The following is a 17,474-nucleotide window of genomic DNA, read 5'->3' as shown; positions in this document are numbered from 1 at the left end:
GGGGAATAAGGAAGGCTTTTCCTTTTTCTCCAATGTACACAGGACACAATCCCGTATACAAATACATTTTGGTGTCAGTCCCCATATTGGGTGCAGTGTCAGGAATTGAGGTGGGCCGATTAGGGATCGCAGACCACTCAGTGGTCACATTGGACTTGTAGCTGCCCGGGCAGTGGGGTTGGAGGGTACCGGGAGAGCTTCTGCGGGAGCCGGTTATTAGGGGAGAAGTGGAGGATAGGATTAGAGAATGTTTTGCCCTCAATAATGCCTCAGACACAGGTGAGAGTGTTCGTTGGGACGTGTTCAGAGCTACGATTATGTGGGTGTTCATCGCCCTAAAAGCACAAAGGGATAGTGAACTAAACGCCCTTGAAACCCAACTAGAGGCCGAAGCTGAGGTTAGTAGGACACAGGCCGTGAAAACCCCTTATAGGAAAACATTGAGGGAATATCATCAAGCAGTGGGCCAGCTCAATGTCTTAAGGACCAAGAAGGTAGAAAGGTTGTTATTGTTTGTTCACCAGCGATTTTATTTGATTTTGAGCATTTGTAGCACACTCCCAACACGACTTAACTACATACAGGCTCAGATGAACACAAGCCTCGGGTGAGTTGCTAAACAAAACATATGCGAATGTGGTCTATGAGCCAAACAAATCTATTTAAATAGGTGGGTTTTAAAGTCTTTCCTAGATCGGGATAGTGACTGCCAAGATCTAATTTCCACAGGGAGGCTGTTCCAAAGTTTTGGTCCGAAAACTCCAAATCTCCGATCACCTCTGGAGACAGATTTGGTGCGTACACTATTCAGCAGAAGCTTATCTTCTGACAGTAATGCTCTGGCAGGATAGTAGCGACAGACTTTAGCACTGAGATACTCTGGGGAAAGTCCATTAACACATTTGTAAATTAAACAGGCCACTTTAAATTGAATTTGGTCCTCAACTGCCAGCCAATGCAGAGATCTGCGGAACGGTGAGACTTGGTCCTTTTTTCTCTGCTGCCACACCAATCTAACTGCAGCATTCAGAGCCTTCTACAGTCTGTGTATCTACTTGGCCGGTATGCCCACCATCAGACTGTTGCAATAATCCAGGTGGGTGTTCGTCATAGCCCCCAAAACATCTGCAAGATTTTCTGGTGGTAGAAATGGCAATACATTCCTGAGCATCCACAACGAGTAGTGAACTGACTTAACCTTCATCCCCACCTGGGCTTCACTGATGAGGTTCTCTTGCCAGACACAGCCGAAGTTCTTGATTTCTTGAGCTAATTGTAGCTTCTCCTCAACAAAATGGGGAGAGAAAGAGGCCTTGGCATTCACAACTCGCTGCTTTGGTCCGAGCAAAATGATCTCAGTTTTTGCTGCGTTAAGTTGGAGCTGGTTGTTGGCCATCCAACGATTGATATCGGCCAGACACATATTGACTCTGGTAAATACGCCCCTGCGTATTCCCCCTCCACAATTATATATCTTCCTCCTTTACCTGCCCGGGAGGCTTTGATCCTGAAGTCTAGCCCATCCCTAATAGCTAATGCCACTTCGCACTTCTTCGTCGGGTTTGATGTATGAGAAATACTTGAGTAGCCCTTCAATTTTAATCGTGTCTGATATTTCCTCTGAAGGCGGGTCTCCTGTATCGCCAGCACGCCTGGGTGTGTTTCCTAGTAAACAGGCCCCGTTTTTCCCTTTTGAGAGAGGTGTTGATACCCCTCACGTTATGTGTCGACTAATTGAATGGTTACCCTTCAAGGGTACCCTCCCCCCATGACTCCCAGTGCTTCCACCTTCTCCTATTCCCTTCCATGCTCTGCTCCTCTCTCCGCCTCCTCCACTCACTTCCTGTTTTCCCATTTCCATATCACTCATTTGGCCCTGTTTCCTGTTCTTGGTTTCAATATAGATTTGGGTATTGTCAGCATATGAGTTAAAGCTCAAACCGTGACACCTCACTTTATTCAGGATTGGGCGCATTTAGAGGTTAAAAATTAAAGGGGAAAGTGAAGATCCCTGGTCGACCTGACATCTAAGAATGATAGCTTCAGAAGTATAACCCCTGAATACTAGCCGCTGGCATCTGTCTGCCACGAAGGATCTAAACTATTCCAAAGCCTGTCCAGAGACCTCTCCTACTCTCATGAGACAGTCCAACAAAATTTCATGATCCACTGTATGGAAGGCTGCAGAAAGGTCCAGCATCGACAAAAGGGTTGATCCGCCATCATCCGCAATCTCCAGCAGCTCGTCATGCACTGCCAACAGCACGGTCTCGGTCCCGTGCCTTGGCAGACATCCCGATTGGAGTTCATCCAACAATCCCTCTTTGGCCACGAAAGCTTGAAATTGGGAAGTGATAACTTTATCCAACACTTTTGCAGGCCAGATCAGACAAGCAAATGGCTGGTAGTTCTTTAAAACAGCCGAATCAATGCTTGTTTTTTTTAGAAGGGATTTCACTATTGTATTTCTTAATGCATCCGGAACCCGGCCTTGAGTCAAAGATTTGTTCACAAACGTAGTAATAAAAGGTGTGATGTTTAGTGCTAGCTGCCTAGCAGTTCAGGCAAGTAGCACAAAAGCCAGACTATTGGAAGGCTTAAGTTGTAGAATGAGGGAATATATCAATTCCTCAGTCACGGGTAGAAATCTGAAGCTTTCCTCATAAACCCAGTTGACTGGGACCACAACATCAGCCTGTGGGTCCCCCCATCCCTTGAGGTCTCAATACTCTTCTGTATTGCTACAATCTTTTCCTCAAAAAAGGTGTTGAATACATTGGCCTGAGCTTGAGAGGAAACAAGTGATGTAGCAATGCAGTTTGGCTTACAGAATTTGGAGACCACTGAAATTATTTATGCTAAAGCGAATAAAGCCAACATGTTAATAGCAAAACTTCTTAGGGGGGCATCCAGTAAAAATAATATCACTGCTATAATAGATGATCAAGGGTCGCGCCATACCTGCACAGAGAAGATTCAGGAGTGCTTTGTCAACTATTATAAGAACCTATACATGTCCCAGAACCCGACAGATAAAGCACAGGCGGACATTCTGGAAAGGATCTGCCTTCCCAAAGTAGGGGAGGAGGAAAGCAAGCAACTAGGGCAGGAGATCACAGAAGAAGAGATCCGGAGGGTTATAAGGGACAACCCTCCCCCAGGACCGGATGGTTTTACAGCTAATTAACATAAGACATTTGCGGGTTTATTGGTCCCACAACTGACTAGCTTATTTAACCACTTCCAGGAGTCGGGCAGAATTTTGGCGTCAATGGAGGAGGCAAAAATTATTCTCCTCCCCAAGCCCAATAAACATCATATGAAGTGCACATCATATAGACCATTAGCGCTAATAAATGTGGATGCAAAAATTGACACAAAAATTCAGGCCAACAGATTGGGAGGAGTGCTACCCACTCTAACCCATCCAGATCAGTCTGGCTATATACAGGGGCGGCAGACTTTCGAACAATATAAGACGGTTAGCGCATCTGGTAGAAAAGGTAAATAAATCCTCAGTTCCCGCAGTCCTACTGTCCCTCAATGCTGAGAAGGCCTTTGATTGAGTGGAGTGGCCTTTTCTATTTCGTGTGATGGAAAAGATGGGTTTGGGAGAGTTTCCTGCGAATGGTTCAGGCAAATTACATCTACCCAATGGCACGTCTCCTGATTAACGGGTCAATGACCAGTGGTATTCAACTGAGCAGGGGGACCAAGCAGGGATGTCCCCGCTCACCTTTGTTATATGCCATATACCTAGAACCATTGCTGGAATAAGGGAATCAGATGAGATGCATGGGATACCATTTGGAGGAATACAGCATAAGGTAGAAGCCTTTGCAGATAATACACTCTTAACTCTGGCACGCCCAGGGAAATCGTTGAGGGCAAGTAGGGAAATCCTATCGGACTTGAGGGTGGCCTCAGGCCACAAGATCAACATGAATAAATCACAACTATTGAACCTCACGGTTAAGGGCGGGGAAGTGGTGGGGTTGAATGCTGAATCAACATTCATATGGAGCCCAGGGGATCAAATACTTGGTAATTAGGATCACTCCAAATTTTGTGGGTTGGTATGCAGCCAAATACGCGCCCATGCTGGCAACCATTAAGGAGGACCTCCTAAAGTGGATGGCGCTTAAGATCTCCTGGATGGGTAGAATGGCAGCGGTGAAGATGGTGATGCTCCCGAGACTGTTCTACCTATTTCAAGCACTCCAGGTGCCAGTTACAAATACTTTTTTTTGCAAGCTTAGGAAAGCAACGGGTGATTTTATATGGGAGGGCAAGAGAGCAAGGATCAGTTGAGCTTTACTGACATCCCTGAGGGGGGAACAAGGGATGGCGCTCCCGAACTTCATATTGCACTATGAGGCATCGCAATTGCGGGTCATATGGGAATGGTTCACGGGGAAAGTGGGGAATCGGTGGGTAGCAATGGATCGGGCAGTGGTGAAGCACGACCTGGAGGCAGTGCTGTGGCTGCTGCGACAGCATAGGCCAAAGCACATGTACACAAGCGATCTCACTAGACTAGTGGCGGAAACATGGGACAAAATAGCAGTGAAATATGAGATCACGACATTCCTGTCCTCATTTACTCCCATATTCAATAATCCAGACTTCTCACCTGGGACAGAAGCATGGTCATTTAAAAAATCTCGGGAGGGGGGGTGCAGAAAACTATGGGACATGTTCCAAGGAACTACTATTGTGCCATTTACAGAGTGCAAACAGTGCTTCGAGGTGGGTGAAATTGAAAGGCTCAGGTATTTTCAGTTGCAGCATTGGCTTCTGGAACCAAAGGTCAAAGCGGCAGCCTGCCGCAACTTTAACCAGTTTGAAAAATTCCTTTTGACAGAGGACAGTTCTAGGGGACTCATTTCCAATCCGTACAAAATCCTGGAGAAGGCTATTCCCCGGGCGGCCTGGCCCTATATGGGACGGTGGGAGGGAACGATGGGGAGAGACCTGTCTAGGGGAGTGTGGGAGAGATTATGGAAAAGGATACCTAAGGTACCCAGTTAAAGGAATTCTGGTACAAGCTGTTCTATAGGTGGCACTATTCCCCGGCTTGACTCCACAAAATATACCCTGGGACCTCGTGAGAATGTTGGAGGGGGGTGTGGTGAGGAGGGCACGTGGTCTCATATTTGGTGGAGATGCCCTAAGCTTGAGCTCTATCAGAGGGAGGAACAAGAGGGCTCAGGCCGAGGCCTTTGGGGACAAGGAGGCCATACCACCGGAGGAGAGGTCCTATTGAGGCAGGATGATGACACAGGTGGGGGAGAGCTGGGGGCGCAGGAAAGCGAGGACGAGGCTAACCTTGGCCGCCATGCTGTTAATTTGACAGAGGTGTTAGGGTGACGCCATCCCTATGCTCCAAGATTGGTATCGGAAGGTTTGGGATGTTGTGGCGCTGGAATGGGCAACGTACGCCATGAATAATATCTTACCCTACTTCTCCAGAGACTGGGCAGAGGTCCTAATCTTTCTAAAGGAGGATTTCAGAGTGCAAAGGAGCTCCCAAAGCCTGAAATTATTGGAATTATGCCGATATGGCTGAGCGAACCTTTGGCCCCTACCGGACATATGCCCTCACAGACCCCGGGGTGAGGTGGGACCAAGGAGGTTACATTGGAGTTGTATCTGTACCACTTGTATTTGCTTGTTGAAAACTAATAAAAAGAAGTATTAAAACAATTATAAATAACTGAACCAGACACCTCTAGCATAATTGCAGAATTAGATTGGGTTGGTAAAGCCTAGACTCACTGGCCATGCCACGCTCAGATGTGGCCTAATCGGTAAGGAGGAAACACCTTGGACAAATCAATTTGATTTGGAAGCACCGGCGAAATGCTGGCAAAGTGAAAGCCAGGACACTGTACAGAACAGACGACGTGCACTATCCTTCATCAAACATATGCCACGTGTAATTTGTACACTACATCTCTTGCCACACAAGCTCACAAATAGTACAGACAAGTAACCATGTAGCATTATATGTAAAAATGAAAGTTTTATATATTAATAGGAATGCAAAAAAGTAAAAACAGTTGCCACATAAAGATAAGGATTTGGCAGTTAATGTTGCTACTTTCTGGCCTCAAATTAAAGGCCTGGTGAGAGAGGAGTGTAAGCAGAGAAGGTGTGAAAGTACAAAGCATGCAGCAGAGCATCAAGGAGGTGGAAAGCAGAAGGAGGGAATAGAAAAGGGCCCTTAGGCATGGGAATGGTGTGATTTGTCAATGAGACACACAAGGAGAGTGGTACTTGGGAGGGTCAGGGCCTAAAGATAGGGAGGCGAAGGAGGATACCAGACATTGCCAGTATTTTAAAGCTCTGAGGGATCAATTCCACACCACCTTTCCCCAGCACTTTCCACATCCCAGGTTTGAGGTGCAAACACAGCACACAGTGTTAGGTAGGACACTTAAAAGTCCTCCGACCATCCCGACATAGAAAATAAACCATATATATATATATATGCTACAAAGACATTTATAATCAGATACTGCATGCTGTGTGTTTATGAAGCAGCAGGAGGGATTTAAGAAAGTTTTCAAGTATTAAGAGACACAGGGACAACCCCCAAATAGCAATCACTGTTGACATGGATTTTGGGAAAAGCTACAGTTGGAGAGCACTTGTTACCTTAAACAGTCATCACTAAGTTGCTTGTGTGTTTTTGCTAGAGAAGTCTATTCTAGTAATTAATTTAAGAACATTTAAGGCAAATAAAGTTGATATACGATTTTATAAAAATCCTAAGCACTGAATGAATTTCAGGGATGATGTTCCCTTTAAAGTTCTTAATAGGTAAAGAAAGAAAGAAGGCAGGATGAGCATAACAGTGACTACGACAGTGTACTCACATCTGGTTTTGAGTGTAGAAAAACCTTCAAGGGAAATGTTAGATCTTCCTTTGCCAGGGTTACAAGATACTCCTTCATGAGTTGATTGGCAACACCAGGCGTTTGAATCTCACAGCGATGAAGAAATGGCACCATCCACTGGTAGGCATTCTTAACATATTTCTCATCAGAAGACTAAAAAAAAGAAAAGGACAGGAAAAAAAGATAAACCTTTGAGAGTACAGAGCCCAACCCAAAAACTCCCACAAGGATTTTGCCATTTTCTGCAAGCAAAGAAATACATTGTGTAATGAATACTGTGATACAGACAATGTATGTGCTCAAATATTGTTATCTATGTATTTATTTATTGTTATTTGCAAAATACTTGCACTGCTGGCAAAGAGTGCATTTAGTGCTAGAAAAATAAATGGCCATGCCAGAGGTGAGATGGAGCAGTCAGGAGATAGTTTAGCATCAGTACAAATAGCAAAAGGTGAGCGCTCAGCACTCTTCTTAACTTGATGGTGGAGGTATCTAGCCCATAAAATAACACCTTGTCCAGTGGGAAGTTGACCAAAGGCATCTTGTCAGCTGGTAGGGTATGTGACGATTCATCAGATGTTGTCACTTGACCCCGAGGGGAAGCCCTTTTCCATAAGTCCAAGGAGATGAGCCTGCTACCCGATAGTCCCACTAGGTGTGGTACAATGTGGGAAGACATCATGGGGAGGCACTCCCCCCTGAGGAGGAGGACAAACACCTGGGTAGAATTAGGCACAATATTCACGACCTAACCTTCCCAAAGTCTTTGCCCTCTTTTAGCCAACCTTCACTTGCTAACACTTCCATCTGCTATTGTAGCATTATAACCTTTATTGACTCTAGTACTGAGATTAAAAAGAATACCTCATAGGCAGGTCCTGACACGAAGAAAATGAATGGATGCAGGAAGAGCACTTGCATGTACTCGGGAGAGTTCTAGCTTTCCAGGAAGAAACATAGATGTACGGACTTTAAAACCGAGGGACTTAAAAGATGTCAAGCCACCCCTGAAGCAACAGCGTTCGTGGAAGCTGTTTGGTGTGGGAGATTCGAAGTGCTGGAGCCCGGGACGTCGTCAGAGGATAAGACACGTCTCTAGCAGGTCTCACATTAGACTGCTAGAATCTGACGAGGCAGTAGCACGAGCTCCAGGAGGAGGTGGACCATGCAGTCTGTAAGGAGTGCAGAAACTGCAAAGAGCCAAAGATTGCAGAGTCGCTGCAACGACCCAGAAGTGGCTGCAAGACGCTGAAGAGCAGAACAAGGACCATGCAGCCCCCAGGAGAGACCAGAGCCTGGCGAGAAGAGCCCAGAAGGTACGTGAGAGAGCGGGCTGACTGGTGTGGGCACAAGAGGGTCATGGCAACCCAATAATGCCACATGAGAAAACAGGGGCATGCACCAGTCCCCAATTTAAAAGCAGGTGCAAGTGAACTGTGCAGAAGAGGAAATCTTCCTTGTGACAGTGATCGTGCCAAAAAAAACCCTGACAACCAGAGAGGGGTCAAGGACCCCAATGTGAGAGTGTATAACTTTTGCATTCAAGGATGTCTTCCTCATGTTGGAGGTAGCCCCAAGGCAACTGTCACAAAAGGGTTGAGGACCCCAAACGATAGAAAACAAGATAACAAGATAAAGATACGAAGAGGCTAAAGAGAAACCAGCGTCTGGAACCCAATATCAGAAAGAGATACGAGTCATCTTCCTCATGGCTGTACTTGGCAGGGAAGTGCACCAAGTGGGCCAAGTTAAACAAAAGGTGAAACCAGAATTGGGTTATAGGAGTGAAGCCTGATGGAAAGAAGTCCAGGGGGAGGTAGCCATAGCCCCTAATAGGGATGAACTGAGAGCAAGATACAAGGAGAAGGTAGTCATTCTCCTGGTAGATGGAAACAGCAGTAAAGTCCAAGAAGGTCTGGGGAAGGGATTCATTCCACTAGACTGTTTGAAGGAACAGAAAACTCAGACCGGCAGTAATGTCAAAAGGGACCTGGCAAGGGAGTCATTCTCCAAGGCTACCTGAAAACATACATCAGGAAAACTGAGTCATTTTCCTGACCCACCAAGAAGGAGTACCAGAGTGTTTGGGAGTATACTATCAGGGAAAGGGAGTCTACTATCAGGGAAAGGAAGTCGTTTCCCCTGATAAGGTGTGAGACACAAGACTGTTTGAACAGAATAGAACTGTTACAGCAAACTAGGAACTTGAACCCAGGAGAAGGGAGACATTCCCCTGGGATCGGCAAGAACGATACTAGTGTTTGGTCGAGTGTGGGCCATCTCGTTTGTGCCGCTGAATCGGAGCCGCATTGCATCCAGAGTCTGTTGGCTCTGTCTACCAGTCTCACCGGAGCAAGGAGGGAGGAGCCAAAGGCTCAAAACACCTGCCACAAGTGGAGCGTGGCAGAGTGTTTGGCCGAGTGTTCGTGTCGCGGTTCGAGGGTTCCACGATGAGTCTGAGGAATCACTTGGGTTAGATGCCGCTAAAGTAATCCAGACTTCCTTCCTGAGAGCACAGCTTGCAGGGAAAAGAAACACCTGTCAGGCCAAGGGCTCAGGCAAAAAGGCAGAACGCACAGCGGAGCTAGAGGGAAGAAAACAAACAAAGCAAATATTACATACCGTTTGTTGACAATTCCAGTCCCTCTACCCCCTCCGAGCCCCACAAGCTTACCTGTGTATTCTTTTCCTTCAGCGGAACACCTACTTGTGACAATACACAAGAATGGGAGTGCGTGAAGGTCAGGGCTAGAATGAAGGGGGACCATAGACTTCCCTCAATGATGGATTGGTGATGTCAACAGTAGAGTGTCCCCCATTCCAATGAGTGAAAACAAAATCAAATGTTCCAAGAGCAAATAGGCAAAGAAAACAGCAGAGCGTCCCACTATCCAAGGAGTGAAGCCAAGTGTCTCAAGATCCAAGGGGGCGGAGTAAATGATGAGCACAGCAAAGCGTCCCAAATAATCCCACAAATGATGAGCACAGCAAAGCGTCCCAAATAATCCCACAAATGATGAGCACAGCAAAGCGTCCCAACAATAACCAAGAAGTGAGGTTCTCCACTCGGGGAGCGGGTGGCCAGGAGTGATTTGAAGACTACGGGGTTGAAGGGGGCCGGAAACCAGAGATGAGAAGCAGAATCCAAAATCAGTCCGAGGTGTATTCCGTGGTCGAGCAGGGGAGTTGATCAAACGAAGGTCTAAGGCAGAACCAAGGAGACGATAACAAAGGTCCAAAGTCCAAGGTAAACATAGAATTTCAGGAACCAGAAAGGCAAGGAAAAAGGGGAGAAGGAACTTAATCCAAGAGCGTAGCTCGCGTAACGCAATGGTTTAGGAGCACCGGCTTGTTGGGGGCGTGGCCAATTATAGGAAGTGAAATGCAATCGAGGCGTGGAACGCACGCAAAAAGAAGTAGAAAGCGTTCCAAAGGTTCCTGGCGGGCATCGTCCTCTTGGGAGATGTAGTTGATTACCGGTGGCGGCGTCGGCGTTGCCGCAAACGCCAAGTTAAACGCCACAGGCTTCTCCCCTGGGCATAAGAATACCCTAAGAAACCGGGGGACGTGACAGTTCGGCTCGAGGGGCTCGGCAGAGAAGACCGCTGGATTACTGTGGTCATCGCGTCTAATTTCTACCCTCAAATCACCAACAAAACTTACCAACAAAGCTTGGAGTTTCAATTAGTATTGAGGCTCAATCCGGAGCTGTAGAACGGAAAGAAGTAACCAGCTCAGGGTCACTGAATTACCCTTCGAGATCGTTTTTGCAGATGGATATGTCTAAATGGCCCGCGCCACCTCACGAAAAAAAAACAGCAACAACATGGAGGATGCAGAAGCGGCGAGTGCCCAGAGCAAGACCCTACCATGCCCGGTCAACACAGTAAATGTCAGGGCTGGGCCACGTGTTGGGGCCAAAAAGCAGATTGCAGCCACTGCAGCCACTGTGGGGGCTGCAGAAGGGGTGTTAGCCCCCCTAAAAAACCCTACCCAGTACTCAAGGCGGGTTCTCCATCCCTTTTGCAGAAAGAAGTCCCTGGGATGGAGAGCCGCCTTGGAACTACATTTCCCAGCAGGCCGTGCCTTGCACGAGCCTGCTGTCAGGAAATGCCACGCCCGCGCTAAAGCGCATGCGCGAGCCGCGCCATCGGGACGACGCTCGCAATTCCGGACGCAGAGGAGAGAAGACGTGTTTCATCCGAGCTCCGGCAGGCACGCCTACGCGGGGCATAAGCTCCCGCCTGAACACCCCAGGCCCCGCGCACAACCAAAGATAAGTTTCTCTTTTTGAAGCATTTGTTGTCGGCTGTACTTTCGGCTGGGATTGTCGGTTTAGTACCGAACCGCGAACTGGGGCAGAGGCACGAGAAGCATCGCGCACGAGTCCCCTGTAAACTGGGAATCCATACATAGACCCTGCATGATTTGGGCAATGCCGTGACTAATTGCCCACGCACTGAATGCGGGGAAAACATTCCTGAGGCAACTCGGAGTGAAGTCAACTACGAGTTGTTTTCGCCCGCACTGACAATGTGTTTTGGTATTTTGCAGTGAAAGCTGAGCGTACTTCGGCTGAGCGTACTTTGGCTGAGCACACAAACAAGTCAGGAGGATCGGAGGCACCAGCCAGCAATCAGAGCTAAGTGCAGTTTTTGGTGCATGAGAATAATGCAAGGGGGTTGGTGTTCACGCACATAATTTGGGAAAGCGTGCTGCATGAGTTAATGTCGGTGTGCTTAATGTTGCTGCTACACTGGTCAGCAACCCTCTTTCCCCGGCGGGTCAAGGTGGCCTGTGGTTTTTACATTCCAGGTGCTAAGACCCAACGGGGAGGCAGGTGTTTGTGCTGCCTCTGCGCCAGACAACAGGAGCCTGACAGTAAATGTGGTTATCGTAGCAAGCACTGCAGCCTATATGGCTGAACCACTGGCGTCCGAGCCGTCTCCTGCCGTCATAGCAATGACAGAAACAACAAAGTCCATGCTTGCGACGAGGACTAACAGTATCGCTGAGGGTCGACCCGAGGACATGAAGAAAACAATAGACAACCCCCTCCAGGAGTCATTGTCAGTCCTAACCACGTCCAAGCTAATTGAGCCACAAGGAGGGACACTAAATGAATCGGAGACCTGTATGGGCTCATTAGACAATGAGGGGGGAGGTGCCCATAATAAGGCAGCAACGGGCCCCACTGAATCGACCCCCCTAGGGGACAACCAGGTGGACAGAGGGGCAGCGGGGGGGCCGTGTCGTTGATCTCGAGCAAAACAGAGGCCCCCTCGAACGAGGCCTGCAGAGAAACAGCATTAATAGGAGGGGGGGGGGAACCCCATCCATCGAAACAGTGGTCTACTAACAACGGGAAGGCCAAAGTCCGTACCATGCCCCCTAGGAAAAATGCTGCTCTGCCATACCAACATCCAGAACGGACATATGTAAGCCGAGAGGCCTGTCTAGGTTCGACCCAGATCCCAGGAATGACTTTTCTTACCTCAGCACTGCGCCTATCAGACAGGGCATGGTACGATTTAGGGACAACTTAGGAACAGAGGTCCCAGACCAGCTCTTGCTGGAATCTGCATCAACGCTGGAGAGAGAAAGTCCAAATTTGTCCTTCCCCATGAACCCTTCAACTATAACGCAGACCCCGAGGACTGTTGAAGTAGCAGCTGACACCTTACATTTCAATAACCCCCCATTTCCAGGAACTAATCGGTGCACATTGGCGATAGACTCACCTCGGTCACTTCTGTGTAAGGAGGCACACTGGGACCTCAGTTTTAACGACCACGTGCCAAAGAAATCGCCAACAATGCCAAAAGAGGGGGGTAGAGGCAGCTACTCAAACAATTCAAGATGTGAACGAGGAGAACAACGACCCCACGGGGCCCACCGTAAATCATGAATTACCAGCCAACGACAATGAGTTTTCAACTATCACGACATTGACAGCCATTATGGCACCCTTCGTGAAGCTCTACGAGCAAGTAGGTGATCAATTGAAGGATCAAACGACAATGTTGGCCATGCTAACATCAAAAATGATATTCATGGAAGCCTTCATTACAGCATACAAAAAGATATGGACTCAAACATGGCAAACGTGCAGGTCTACTCCACACAATCCTAGACCACTTGATAAAGGAAAAAGAATCACATTGAATGTCAAGACTCTTTGATCCCCAGAATCCAAGAGCCTCAGCGAAAAAAGTAATTGAGGTGGCAAATGACTCATTCGAAGAAATAGACTCCAGAGCTTCAGGGGCATTGGAGGGAGGAAAGAAGGAAGTGAGTCGCCCCAACTCAACCACTCTAAAATTACCAGGAGGGGAGGCGAGGACAGGGACGCCTGACCAGATCCCCGAGTCGATCTCAAACACAGTTTCTAAAAAAAACATCACAAACCAGAAAGCTCCAGAGATCACCGAGTTGGGCAAGAAGCAGAAGGAACAGGGAAAGAACTTGGACTCACCCCACAATCACTTGAAACAAGTATGCTACATTTTTATCAAAGGCCAATCCAGTCAACGTGTTAACAGTCACAAGGACAAGGTGAAACCTAAATCCAGCCCAAGGACCAAGAGTCTCCCGACCCCTGTGGCCAATGGGAAATTGCAGCCGACACAGAAATCAAAAAAACAGAAAATACTGGCAAAACAGAGAGGGATGATGGTTAAAAAGTTCATCAGTAACATCTCAGTCCCAATTAACAAAATCCCACCCATCCCAGAGAAGATCACAAAGCCTACATCGCTATGTTGCCTTACCCCAACCCAGCAACAAGAAGGGGAGCAAGACAGCAGAGATGAATGCCACGGCATCATAGAAGAAGCCGGCAGGCCTGCGATTGACTTGATGGACATGTCAACTTATTCAATCTCAGACTATGTTTCGGAGGAAGAGACGGAGAAAGAAGAAGAGGAAAGCAATGAGGACTAATTATTAGACAACAAAGACAAGGACGACAAATCAGATTGGTCTAAGGGCCCCAAAGGTCCTACGTGTCTACAAATAGAAAAACCAAACGAGCATAGGCTTGCAAGTAAAGATTGGCAGCCAAGGCTGCCCCAAGCAAATTCTTGTGTAAACTGGCAAAGAGACGGGATAGTACCTTCAGGGAGTGACCAGGGGACAAATTAAAGCCATATACCACAACAGACCCACCAAAAGTAATGATAGCAGAGGGACCTCCAGCTATACCAAGACCAGACCAGACACGGCCAAGGCAATCAAGTCTGTCCTCGACCAGGCCAGCCGTGCCAACAACCTGACTAAAGAAGACAAAACTTACCGAATTTTGCCATAAAAACTGCCAGGCCCTATGGTAAGAAGGGAGGAGAACTCTCAGGATCGTGAGTCAAGGAATAACCGAGGAGGATCAGTGACATCCAGAAACGGGGGCTACCAAGACAGGCTTCTATTAGAAAGGATGACGCCTGAACCCGATGAAATCCTTAATAGAGCAAACGTTGCTAAGACCTCTGACATCAGATGATTTGGCAATAGTAGAATTTGTGGATGATTATCGACCTAACAGAGTAATTATTTATCCTACTACTCCACTTACAACAGAACTCTTAAAACAGGAAGCAACATTACTGAGACCCTTGGGGGAGGGGCGTGGGGCGTGGTTTTCCTTCCTGGCCACGGGTGGAATACGGGAACACCTCTTTTGAAATTCCAGGGTGTGCCCGCGGGCCAGGGCATCCAGAACCCAACGGTCGGTGGAGATGGACTCCCACACGCTGACGAATTTCGCCAGCCGGCCTCCCACTGGGGTGCTCAGGTGGGGACCCGACGCCACAGCGGTTCAATCCTGTTTCGTTGCGGCCTTGCTGCCTTGGCGATGACGACGGGATCCTCCTGTCTTGCCGCGTCCTCTGTAAGCCTCTTGCGACAAGTAGCGGGCCGTTTGGCGGTACATCGAAGAACCGCCGCCGAATCCTTAGGAGGCACCTTGCTTGCCTCCGGAGTTCCGAAAGGATAGCCATCGTCGTTGAAGAACACCCAAGGCCCGAGCCGTCTCAGTGTCCGACTTGATGGCCTGTATTGACCCGTCCACTGTCTTGCCGAACCGGTTGTTTCCATCGAAGGGCATGTCCAGAACCCTGGTCTGCACGTCCTGGCGGATGTCGGTGGCCTTGAGCCAACCGCGCCGGAGAAGGCAAACGCAGTTGCCCATCTGACGAAAGCCGGTGTCGGCCATGTCCGTGGCCACCGTAATGGCGTGGTCCAACGCCACTTCGCTTTCCTGTAGGATTTCCAGGGCCTCAGCTCTCTTGTCATACGGGAGGAAGTCCAGCAAGGGAGCGATCTTGAACCACAGCGCCCTGTCATAGCGTGCCAGGATCGCGAGGGCGTTGGCCGCTTTAATCATCGTTGCCGCCGACGAGATGACCCGTCGTCTCATGGCCTCCAGCTACTTTCCCTCGCCGTCCGGTGGGGATGTTGAAGCCGTCGCCCCCCACCGCTTTCTTCTTGGCCGCCACAGAGACCACTGAATCCGGGGAAGGCTGTGCTCTGAGGCACATAGGGGCGGAGTCCGGGACCCGGTACTTCTTCTCGTACCAGTCTCTCTTAGCAGGAGCCGTGGACGGGTTCTTCAGGAGCGCCAGACCCTCATCCCAGATGTCGTCCAGTAACGGGACTGAGAGGACAGTCTTCCTCTTGGCCTCCCGCCATTGGTAGAGGAAACCTTCCTTCGTTTGCTCTTCGGGGCTCTTCGATCATGGCATGGAAGGAGCCAATTTTGTCGGGGGGGGGTGGTGAGGGGAGGTCCATTCCGTTGTCACCACCGTCGTCGTCCGTCCCCGTAATTGCCATCTCCGTTCCCGTCTCATCCCTCAGAGGAAGGAATTGGGGTGAAGGCTGGAAGGGGGGAGGAGGATGGACTCGTCTCCGCTTGTTAGGCAGGCTCTCCGACAGACCAGGCCCCACTGGGTCGCGTTGGTGGGGGCAAGGACATCCTTGTCCTTATCTCCGCGCACAGGGTCTGGATAGCCATCAGGATAAATCCTGAATTGTTCTGTGGTATGGGCACCGGCTACAAATGGACGGTTGGGGTGTGGGGCCCTCCGCGGCCCTATCTTCCTCATCGGCCCCCCCCGTTGTGCTCCTCGTCGGGATCCTTCCAGTGGGCCCTGGATTCCTCGAACTTCTTGTCCAGGATCCTTTGGATGCTCGCCAACTCATCCTCAGAGGTGGTATCTGTGTCCATTATGGCTACTGTGCCCCCCCCCTCTTTCTCCTGCCTGCTGGGGTTTCATGGGGGTCTTCTCGATAGGCAGAAAAGATGATTCCCTCCGGGGTGGCAGGGAAACTCTAGCCCCTGAAGTCGCTTCCACTGGTGAAGCCTCTGTAGGTTTCGCCAGGGCCGCCACGACTCCTTCAATTAAGGTCTTAGCCGGGTGAATCGGGGCCTTCATGACCTTGGGCGTGCCTGAGGCCTTCACCTTGGGGGAGGGTCACCGCCTGGCTCCCCCTCAGCTGTCTCCGTCGGGATCGACCGGGGCTTCTCCCGAAGCTTACCCGGGCTCTCCGACTTCGTCTTCACCGAGCCAGAGCGTTGGCTCGTGGTTGATTGCGTCGGTGATATTGCGCCCTGTCTGGAAGCCGAGGAGCTCGACCGATCGGCGCTCCCGGTGCCTGCGGACTCGCAGTGCTTTGCCTTTTGTTGGGCCCCCGTTGCCAGAGCGCCCCTCAAAGGTCTTAGAAGTCCGCTCGGATTTCTTCCTCTTCTCACCCGCTGCTGGGCTCTTCCCCTCCAGCCAGTTGGTGAGTCGAATACGACGATCCTTCATTGTCCGTACGGATACGTTCTTACAAAACACACAGTCCTTCTCCACGTGTGATTTGTCCTTGTGAAGGCAGTAGAGGCACAGAGAGTGCTCATCCTCAAAGACGTTCTGAAGTCCGCTTCCAGGGCAGCTCCTGAAAAGCTTGGATCCAACAGGCATCATGCTTCCCTTGTCCTGGGCCATGTCCGCGCAGGGTAGGCCTCAAAGATCTTCTGGAATCCTCTGAGAAGTGGAAAGCACGACGAAAAGATGACCTTGAGGGGCGTAGACAAATTCAGAAAATGGGTCCCCGTTGATCGGAAAGTAAAGTCGGTGGAGCTTGAGGCTCGATTGACCGTAAATATAAGAGTAAACTCTTCGAAAAAACGCAAAATCCAGTAAAAGCCAGAGAGCTCAGCACGAGGACTCCCAACACTTGAACGTGTGGTAAAAATCTGAAGTTGGCTGCCAGAGAAGGGGCTTAGGTAGAGGGCAGTCATTGGCTAGGGGCAGTATGACCCAGAGACCAGTGATTGGTTACTAGTAGAAAGACAGTTCAGAAACAAAACTGAAACTGATTTTTTCTTTACTGAGGATTCCCAGCCTGATGACGGGGAATATTCATGAGCATGTGAATCCATGCCAGACCCCATGCTGGAGAATGATGATACATTCATACCATAGTGAAGACACTGTGGCATGTGTAGTGCAGTTTGAAAGCAAAGGTGCTGTCCGTCTTTATATTGGATATATCATTATGGGTAATCCTATTTTGAAAGCCCTACTGGGC

The 17,474-nt window shown here is 49.1% G+C and overlaps 1 protein-coding gene across 3 annotated transcripts in view; it reads right to left on the bottom strand.

The window, feature by feature from the left end:
- NBAS (NBAS subunit of NRZ tethering complex) overlaps nt 1-17,474 on the bottom strand; it is a 3,456,930-nt gene that overhangs the window by 2,352,660 nt on the left and 1,086,796 nt on the right. For all 3 annotated transcript variants that reach the window (XM_069605942.1, XM_069605943.1, XM_069605944.1), the window contains exon 25: nt 6,882-7,055. In XM_069605942.1, coding sequence (XP_069462043.1) covers nt 6,882-7,055 — 174 coding nt within the window. The remainder of the gene's footprint in view (nt 1-6,881; nt 7,056-17,474) is intronic.

This window comes from Ambystoma mexicanum, chromosome 4p (assembly GCF_040938575.1).
Source record: "Ambystoma mexicanum isolate Mex_15411 chromosome 4p, UKY_AmexF1_1, whole genome shotgun sequence".
Classification (NCBI taxonomy): domain Eukaryota; kingdom Metazoa; phylum Chordata; class Amphibia; order Caudata; family Ambystomatidae; genus Ambystoma; species Ambystoma mexicanum.
Note: the sequence above shows the minus strand (reverse complement) of the source record. Positions and strands in the feature narration are given on the sequence as shown.